The 10,604-nt window shown below is 36.7% G+C and overlaps 1 protein-coding gene across 1 annotated transcript in view; it reads right to left on the bottom strand.

Annotated features, from left to right (window-relative positions):
- Nucleotides 1–509: 509 nt before the first annotated feature.
- The window catches only part of IPMK (inositol polyphosphate multikinase), a 78,432-nt gene continuing 68,337 nt past the window's right edge, over nucleotides 510–10,604 (bottom strand). Inside the window, exons 5-6 of the mRNA XM_044662949.1 lie at nucleotides 4,110–4,191; nucleotides 510–1,825 (exon numbers count right to left, since the gene is read on the bottom strand). Of these exons, the coding sequence (XP_044518884.1) occupies nucleotides 1,203–1,825; nucleotides 4,110–4,191 (705 nt within the window). The 3' untranslated portion in view covers nucleotides 510–1,202. The remainder of the gene's footprint in view (nucleotides 1,826–4,109; nucleotides 4,192–10,604) is intronic.

Below are 10,604 nucleotides of genomic sequence, written 5' to 3'. Positions count from 1 at the left end.
TACCTTGTTCACTTACCACAAATACTTAAGAATCCAATTTTTCAATTTATATAAAAATATCTAAGAATGTGTGCAAAGTGGCATCTTCCTTCGATAAAATTCGATTCGAAAGGTTTAAGTCATCTTTAAGTATGATCTGAAATGTAAGACTATTTCTACTGACTTGAATGACAATAGCAGAAAGATGGATTTTATGAAAAAAGCACAGAATCCTATTATAATACACCAAAGAAAAACAATCTATTTCTAAATAATCCCTCATACTCACAACTGCTGTCCTTGCTTGTGAAAATTGAGACGCTACTTTAACAACAGGTCCATGTTCTTTTCAAACAATTGCTGGTAAAAATGAAATATTTCATTACCTCTAAGAGCAAAAGTTTTATCCTCCATCCCTTAAGAATTTGGATTCTGTCAGAAGTAAGCTGAAAAAATACATTTATCTCTGAAATGCAAGAATTTTTAAAAACATTTTTCTTTTTTCCTTAGGCAATAAGGATTTACGCCCTTCAGATTCCAAAACATTTTTTTATCATCCCAGATAGACAGCAGAAAAAGTCTATGGTCTTTCAAACAAGCTGTTCTGGAAATGAAAGAGATTATCTATTCTTAAAATGTGCCGAGAATATTATCCACTTTGAGAAAGAAGCACCTTAGCACCTGGTGATATGCTGGTCTGACCATGGAAGAAAATCTAGACCTCATCATTACTTCATCAATTCAAGCGTTTCTCCAGTTTAGTAGCTTGGTCCGGGGCCACCGTTGAGGTTGAGGACATCAACTTGCCCTTTCTAGTTTTCTGGCTGTTTTCTAATCACTTTCAGTTCCCATTTCTATGGCTCAATGTCAAGGCTGGGTGGACAGGGGATACACTGATGAATTTGCTACAGGAAGCTAAAACTAAATCCTAAAACTCAAGAGTTTTTATTTAACTTAGGCGAAACATATATACTATCACGTACCACACCACGTCCCCTGTTTAACATTTCCTATGTCTTTTATTTATTCATAGTTTTCTAATGACTATTAATTAATTTTCCTGAGTAAGAGTATAAAAAAGTTAACCCTTCTACCCAAAAGTACAAAGACAAATAAAATGTAGTTGAATCACAATACAAATCTGTTACATAACATTGCAAGGGCAGAGATTTGTTGCTGCTCTTCATTAGCATTGGCCCCATAAAAAGAACGTAGCAAAGAATTTAATTATCTAAAATATTTTGCAGTACAGTAATTAGATGTTTCAGCCCATAGACATATCCCTCATCCTTCGTGTTGCTAGGGAACACGTGAGCAAAGTCAATCATCCGCACTTCCACAAGTGTACTTTCAGGGGGCTCTGCAGGACGGTGGTAGAAGACTTTTTCCAGTTGAGAGAATACATTGCCATTCAAGTGTTCCTGGGATATGCAATTGCTGCTTTTCCATACATTGCCTTGCTCCCTATTTTCAACTTTCAATGAAGTCTGACCATGATGATTCGTTGAATATGCTTCTTTATGGTGCACATACACTTTGCCTACAGAAGCCCCCACTTTACCATTCTCTTTAGAACTCAGTAAGTGAATGTTGTTGTTATACTCGAGAACTTCTGCCTCTGGCAGCTGTCCTTTGGACCAAAAGGTCTTCTCTGCTGAAGTCCCATCATCCAGTCTGTTAGCAGTTGGCAGGGATGAACCTTCATAAACAAACAGTAAGGAACTTGCGTAAAAGTTAAGTTGACTCTGGCTTTCAAACCACTGAAGAATTTTCTCAATCTTCTTAATGCTGGCAGCAATCGCATCTTTTCTCAAACAGTACCCATTATGAAAAAATCTGGAAACGCCTACCAAAAGGAAAACAAGATCATTATAGAGAAATTAAAAACAAAGCTCTCTATTACTTTTTAAAGTAACCTCCTAAAAAATAAATAAAAAAAATAAAGTGGCCTCCTCACACACATTCCCTCATTTTAAAGTGAGAACAATCAAATAATAAGAATATTCAGATATTGTTCTCTGTTTTGGATTATCTTGTGCTACTGGGAAATGTCAGAATCACGGCTACAAAAATAGAATTATGCTCTTTATGCAAAGAGGGTGAATACAGAAACAGTTCCATTAAGAATCTTTCATCTATCCTCCTTTTCTATGGGAACTGAAATCAATTATCTTTATCTCCATGACGGATGTCTGTTCAGTATATTCTGACTGAAGGTCAACAGTTTACTTCAACAGTTAAAAAGAAACTAAAAACCCTACATTTTAGTACCTCTTAGCCCAAACTAGATTCAAATGAAAAGAATATAAAAACCAGTAGTAGATATCTTTGCATTCCAGTTGCTGGTATAATACTGAATACACAGGAGACACTTAATGAATACTTGTGGATGGATTAAACATTCTATATATTCCCTTTTGATTTTAACTAAATATGTGTTGTGTTTTTTTGTGAAATGGTTATTTAGAGCTCTGAGCTAAGTTAGGGCTTATTAGTTCACTCATTCCTAACCAAGATTTCTTATTGTTCCCTTTCTATGCCCATCTCGGATTCCAGGAGCTTAGACTAAGTAGTTCCTGTATTTTAAATTGTGAACTATCCAAACAACAAGTAGAGAAAGATGGACAAGTTAGCCTACAGGATTATTCTAATCAGTTACTGTAACAGAAGATACTCTAAACATTATTCTGAATATGCTATCATTATAGATCAAAGAAGAAAATGTAGCCAAACATATTTTGCAAGATTTTGACTCTTAAGGCCACAGATATATGCATATGTGTTTCCTGCTCATACAAGGATAATTCTCACAAAAAAACTCCTTTGATCTCTATGCATTTTTTTCCACCTTAAAGCTTGGCTACAATTGAATCCTCAACAAAGTTTATCAGGAAATTTAGATACACGTAACATTTTTTGCCACATAAACATTATGCGCATATCTTACAAACACAACTCTTTTTTTAAACTCTAACTCCATTTAATGATATTACATACAGTACTAGAAGGAGTGGGGAAAAGTCCTTAAAATAACTTTAATATACGGTTCCTCCACACTAAAGTCCTACTATGGTTCATCACTGCAGTTCAGTTGGGATCCAGGGTTCTGAATGGGGGTGTTCATGAGACACAAACTCCACTAGGTCGAACCCAACTTGAGACAGACTTCCAAGAGTACAGAGAGGGCCCCAGTGACAGCCTGTATGTACTTCTGCCGAACGAGGTTAGCCAAAGAGTCTATTATCAAGTTGGCTAAAGGCTAAAAGTTGTTCTGCCATGAAAACTCTTGAAAACAGTCTGTTAAGTTGTAGAGAGACAGCTTCTGTAGAGGAAGTACCCCACCAAGAAATTCGGCTTAATGCACCTTAAAGTCCATTAGAAGATTTTTGATTCTCATAAAATATGAGGTTTATTGATCTAGAGCTAGAAGAAACTGTAGAGGTCATCTAGTGAAATGCCCTAATTTCTCTCTTGGAGGAAACTGGCCTAGAGGGATGTTAATCACTTGGCCAAGATCTTAAGAGATATTAAAACTAGCAGAGGGGGCAGCAAGGTGGCTCAGTGGCTTAGGAGTCAGGCCCAGAGACAGCATGTCCTGGGTTCAAACCTGGCCTCAGACACTTCCTAGCTGTGTGATCCTGGGCAAGTCACTTTAACCCCATTGCCTAGGCCTTACCATTCTTCTGCCTTGGAATCAAAACCCAGTATTAATTCTAAGTTGGAAGGTAAAGTGTTTAAAAAAAAAGTAGCTGAACTGATATCTGAACCTAAACTCTCCTTATTAGATTCTTCCATATACTGCCTATCCCTATTATATTTCTTTTATTATTTTAACTTTTTTAATGTTTTAATTTTATTTTAATAACAAATTTTGTTGTAAGTTTTCAAAATTATAGGATTCATGTTGTCTTTCTCCCCCTCTCCTGGAGTTGACAAGCAATTCGACCTGGGTTGTACACGCATTATCATATAAAACATCATATTTTATTTCTGAAAGCCTCACACACATCTACTATAAACTTATCTTAATGACACCTTCTAACTCCCACTTGAGGAGAAAGAATTCAAGACATAGAGCTTCAAAGAAATTGGAACATCATAAAATCCAATTAAATCATAGGCCCCCTTACCATCTTTAATTGTTTCCTTAGTTAAACTTCTTCCATAATGCTGGTTCTGTGTTTCATAACTATCAGAATGAGCGTGATAAACCTGCCAGAAAAAAAATGAGATCACACACATTTTACAAATAGTCAAAAATAAAGTCAATCAAAAAGAACTAAATTTCACTCCATGGGCCAAGGTCAACATTTCTCATTGGCTCAAAGCCCTGGAGAGCAATTTCAAAGGTCACCAAATGCTGTCTAGGATGTAGCAGACGACCTTATCTGGTGAGGCTGAGTTATGACTACAACAGAGGAAAGGCAATTTCTAAAATGGAAACAATTCTAATTAGAGTCCTGGTAACTGAAACTGAAGATTAAATACCATCTCTACTTCTGGATTATCTAGGAGTACATGGTGTGCCTCAAACTGACTCAAGGGAGGAAATTCAGGGCAGATCCTAGCTAGTCTTGGCTTTGCATTTCAATATGCATTCTGGTTTCCTCACTGCTTCTCTAGAGGTCTATTCAGCATGAGGCCTCCAATTCTGAGTTTGGCTTACAGTTGAAAGGAAAGGAAGTCTGAGGCTGCCTTCTCCGGTATCTCCCTACTTTCCATCCTTGGGTACCATTCACGTTTTACAAAAACTAAGCCACATAGCAACTCTTCCCTTGATTTCTAGGACACCAAATGTTTATGATTGCATACCTCTAGGGGCAACTGATTTTTTAATATACATATCCAACTTATAAACACTGCATTAAAAACATGTAAAATAGTTATTAAAAAAAGGATACGGTAAAAATGAATCCTATTTGAATCTAGAGTCAAAAGGGAGTCCCTGGAATTTACTGGGGAAGAAGGAGTCAGATCTATGCTTTGGGAAAATCAATGTGGCAGCTACATAGATAGGGGAAGAGATACAAGGGCTGGAGGTCAGTAAGGAGGTCACTGTAAAAGTCCAGAGGAAAGGTGGGGAAGGTCTGAAATCTGATGGCAGTGTGAGTGAAGAGAAGGGGATAGTAGTGAGAGCTATTGTGGAAACAAAAATGTTAAGATTTAGCATCTGTTTGGGTATGTGGGGTTAGGAAAAGTAAAGGCAGTGAAAAGGAACTTTCATCAGCTAGTCTGTCCAGCTAGCTCTTTTTACAGGTGAAAAAACTGAGGCCTCAAGTTGTGCTGGATTTGGAGGTAGAAGCCCTGGACTGAACCTAGCTCTGCTGCTTGTGTGACCTTGGGTGAGTCCCTTGGCATCTGTAGCACCAGACCCTCCTTACCACCCTCCCTTTCTGGGTTTTTGTGTCACTGTGCTCACTTAGTTCTTTTCCAGTCTCCTTTCATGGAAGCATATTTATATCACACTCTCTAACAGAAGATGTTCCCAAGTCCTAGACCCTCTTCTCTCCTCCCTTTGCCCTCTCTCTCCTGTGACTTCATGAGTGTTTAAGCACTGTCTGCATCTGGAGGATGCTTAGGTCCCAGTCCCTCTATAGCTCTAGCCCCATATTAGCAACTGCCTATCAAACATTGAAACTGAGTATTACACAGACATCTCTGAATCAATATTTCTAAAACAGAGCTCATCCATCCCCTCTGAGACAGCCTACTCGTTAAACTCCCTTATTTACACTGAGGACACCATCATCACTTCCAGTCGCCTAAGAGCACGTATTCTTTAATCCAGTGACACTGGCTTCTTGCCTGTGCCACATAAAAGACACTCTATCTCTCGGCTCTGGGCACTTTCTCTGGCTGTTGCTCTCTCCCTATTACGTTCGTAGCTTCCTTTCAGTCCCAAATAAAATCCCAACTCCTCTTTAATTCTCATACTCTCTCTGCTAATAATTTCCTACTGATCCTGTCTAGAGCATTTGCACATATTTCTTTTTATGTTTGTGAGCTCCTTAAGGGCTGGGGCTGTCTTTGAGCTCTTTTTCTATCTATGGTGCTTAGCACACACAGTGCCTGACACCAAGCAGATATTCAACAGATATTTACTGGTTGATTAATCCTCTACTCACCTGCATTTTGAATTTTACACCTCCCTACCACCTTCCTTCTCTGATTTCACTCCAGTGGCCCCCAGTTCACCTCAGGCTTTAATCACCTCTCACATGACTTCATGGCTGTAATCATCGCTGTACTTTATACCAGAAAATCATCTGGCCTCAAAACACAGGAGCATCATATTTCAGAACTGGAGGGGCCCTTTGAGATCACAACTACCATTCACATAAGATTTACAAAGAACATTGTAGGTTAATCTGATGCTCCCATGGCCCTTTTCAGTCAGGATTCCAAGTATCATGCATATTTTACAAAGGAAGAAACTGTGGCTCAAGGATTTTAAGAAACTTGGCCATGGCCACACAAGTCTCATTCACCTAGTACAACTCTCATCATATTATGAATGAAGAAAAATAAGTGTCAGAGAAATAAAATAAGTTAACAGTAGGAACAGAAAACTTTCTAGGTTGTCTTAATATGCCAATAATTTTATTTGAAGTGTTGTATGTAACCTCCCCAAAATGTGAGAAATGAGTGAAATTTTAAAGATCTGTATGCAGGCCAAATTTGAAGCCAGAGCTTCTCAACTCCAGGCTTGGTGCTCTATACAACACTGAGCCATCCAGCTGCCCCTAAAAGTAAAATATTTAACAAAAATATATTCCAAATTAAAATAATTTTGTGGGTGGTGTGACTAACCAAGATTCCCGAGAGACAGACTTCTCCCAGAACTTATTCTTTCTGGAAGTATGTATAAAATTTCATCCTTCACAAAGGAAAATATTTGTCATCTAAACAAAATGTGCAAAAGGTATCATTTCACTGTTCTTTAAGTCGTGTGTAAACTTGTCACACACACACACACACACACACACACACACACACACACACACACATTTATTTACTTGGCATTCATTTCCACCTATTCTTACATGGAGATGTCATCATTCTGACCTCACTATGCGGAGCACCTAGAATGGTGCCTGGAGCCAGACGGCACATAATCAGTCCTTTCCTGCTACCTCCTAACAAAGCCTAGCACAGTACAGGTACCTACAATATCTGGTTTTGCTCTATAAACTTTCACTCTGGCATCTCATTATTCTTACGTAGTGCCACGTCATCTTATTTCAATCAGTTGATCAGGAATTTCAAAACCAAATTATTACACATGTCACTATACCTCTTAGCCATAATTTTCTCTGTTGAGTTACATTTCCTGTGGTTGACTTAGCAATCTCTATATTTTTTTACAACTACAAAGAAACATGACTCTAGTCCATAAGAAAACAATGGGAATGTCTTTTGATTTGTAATACAATAGTATGTAATATTTATAATAATTATGTAACATAATTATTGGAGGGAAAGAGGGAGATAATTTCTCAGATGAGTGAAAACCAGAATTGTAATGTCATATGTGAGGAAAAGAAGTCTGTGATAGGGGACAGCCAGCTGGTTCAGTGGATAGAGAGCCAGGCTAGGAAGAGGAGAGGTCCTAGATTCAAATTTGGTCTGAGACACTTCCCAGCTGTGTGACCCTGGGCATGTCACTTAATCCTCACTGTCTAGCCCTTACCACTCTTCTGCTTTAACACCAATACACAGTATTGCATCTATAATGGAAGGTAAGGGTTTTAAATTAAAAAAGATGTCTATGATATAGTTGATAGTCTTAAGGACTCTCCAGTATTCCAGGGAGACTATACATAGGATGCATCTGCCATATCTGTTACCTAATGGAGAGAGCCCATAAAAAAGTCAGTAACTGGGATGTGAGACATAGGAAAATATTAACCTTTCAGCAAGGATCCAGCTAGCTTAATATGGCTATGACCCTCCAGATAAATTCATAAATTACATAGGGCAGGATTTAGCTGAGTTTAAGGCAACAATAAAGAAATATCACAAGGTTACATATGTTTAACAGAACAATGAAATTGTATCTTAGAGGATCTTTTCCTTTCTATGTGAAAAACTATAATTAATAAAATTTAGTATAACAAAAGTATTTTAAAATAATGTATATTCTAATAGACTTTCATATAAATTTAATTATAATTTAATGTAATTTATAATTTAAGTACAATTTTTGGGAAAATGGGTCCAATCTTTTTATACTATTGTAAGTAATATGTAATTTTATTAGTTTTCATATGTAAATAGTATTTAAGACAACACTAAAAACAGAAATTTTTATTAGGATGGAATTTTCATTCAAAGTGACACTTGAGACTCACGAAATCAATATAATGATCAAATATAAAATGCATCACTCATTCATCAGCAGACCTCTCTATGTTAATTAAAAGGTAATTTCCCCTTTCTTGCTATGTCCTAAAATATATACATGTTATTTACAAATTAGATGAAAATTAATAGACTTTACCTTGCAAACAATTCCAAATTATCCCTCAAGGAGGCAGAGGATTCCTTCAAAGATCTATAATTTCAGAAGTATAGATACATATTCCAAAAATGCTGCTCACAACTCAACTTGATGTAAACAAACATTTATTAAGTGCTTATTATGTGCAAGGTACCATGCTAAGGATAAAAAAAGAGAAGAAACTAACATTTTACTAGGAGGAGAGATAAAGAACAAAACATACACATATCAAAGACGGAAACGGAAAATTTGAGGAAAGGAGGAGTACCAATAATCAAAGAAAGGAAGATCAGGTAATATAAATCCACATCTCTGATAGACTCTTCATCAACTTCTATGGAAAAGAAAAAAATTGCCAGCTGATACTCAGCACACTCTGGTAATGAGCTTCTCTCTAGCTTAGCTAGATCGGTCCTCAGAACATTTCTCAGTCCAAAAACTTAGTCTATACTCAAAGAAGGTCTTTCTATAGTATTAATCCCACTAATTATGTGCTACTGACACAGCCTTTAAAAATTATCTATGCACAACAAGAAAATGAAGGAGAATTTTTACAAAGGATGGAAAAACATATATACAAAAAGGAATTGCCTGGCATTCTCTCTACCGAAAACCATTAATTCAGACTTCCTACCTATAGAAAAGAAAATTGATTTGATGAGGATGACCTCAATTAGATTTCTGTTCATCATAACCAGAGTACAGAAGGGAAAACTTTATGGCATCATATTTCCTCAATTCAATTCAAACACTTACCAAATATCTGCTCTTCTGGGCCATGTCTAACTCAGGCCAGTCCAAAAATTCAGGCATGGAATTAAAATGCAATAAGATACTCAGGGATAATCATAATGAAACCACTTTATTTAGAATGATTAAAAAAGGATAGTAACTTAAAAAAAATGCTACCCTTCAATCCCTCTGTAAACACCACACCAATCAAGAAGAAAAAAGCTAGGTCAGAAAGGCTTCTGTATCCTATTGGCCAATGAAAATTTCCAACAAAACTTCCTATACCAACTGTGTCCATAAACTGGACCTTCCTTTCAAGCTTCATACAGCTTCCTCACGGAAGGAAGACATATGGCCTACTCTCTTCGAAAAGTACCTGTCCAGCTTAGCTAAAAGAGCTGTTACTATCACACTATGTGCAAGGCACTATCAAATCAGGGCTCTCAAGATATAGTCACAAGATAGAGTTCTTCCTCTTAAAGAGTATCCTATCTAGATGGAAGAGAAGTCAACAAGCCTTTATTAAGTGCCTACTATGTGCCAGAAATTATGTTCTAATTTGTACTAAAGTATGAAAAAAATCCAAAGAATAATCAAAAATTCAAGGAGAGAGAGAAGTGCTCTTGTCCAGTTTGAGAAAGGTTAAGGTTTAAAGTTAGGGAAGGCTTCCTAGAAAGATGAACTTGAATTAGTCCTTGAAGGATGTTATAATATGCAGAGAGAAGGGAAGGTAGGATGAGAAGCCAATCCAATGTTAAGGAATGGTGTGACCAAACAGAAAAATCTTGCTGTTAGAATGAATTTCAAAGAACATGAAGGAAGATACCTGGGAAAGAAAAAACAGTAAGATTAGAGAAAACTAAGAAATCCAGTTGGGCAAGAATGTTTAGTCCACGAAGAGACCTAAGCTAAAAACTGGACTTTGGAGGAATTTAAAGACCAATGAAGCTATATTTTTATTTAACTGGCAATGAGAAAAAGCTTTCAAGTGAGGAATCAGAGAGCTGCATTATGGCGACCTCACCTATAAAAACTCACTTTTTTAAAAGTTTCATAATTTTTTTCATTTTAAAATATATATTACACAATATAAATGTGATTAACATGCATATGGATACTTAATTATTGTTCTCAATCAAAAGATGTTATTCAGAGGGGGATAAAATTTTTTAAATTATTTTATTTCTTCTCTAGTTAAAAACCCTCCTCAATTCAAGAACTGCAGGAGTGGAAACACAGAAGAAAAGCAACTGCTTGAACACTTGGGTTGAGGCAGACATGATTGGGGATGTAGACTCGAAACTACCACTCCAATGCTACTATCAACAATTTGGAAATAGGTCTTGATCAATGACACACATTAAAACCAGTGGAAATGTGCATCGGCTATGGG

Source organism: Gracilinanus agilis, chromosome 2 (assembly GCF_016433145.1).
Source record: "Gracilinanus agilis isolate LMUSP501 chromosome 2, AgileGrace, whole genome shotgun sequence".
Lineage (NCBI taxonomy): Eukaryota > Metazoa > Chordata > Mammalia > Didelphimorphia > Didelphidae > Gracilinanus > Gracilinanus agilis.
This window is presented reverse-complemented; position numbering and strand designations above follow the sequence as displayed.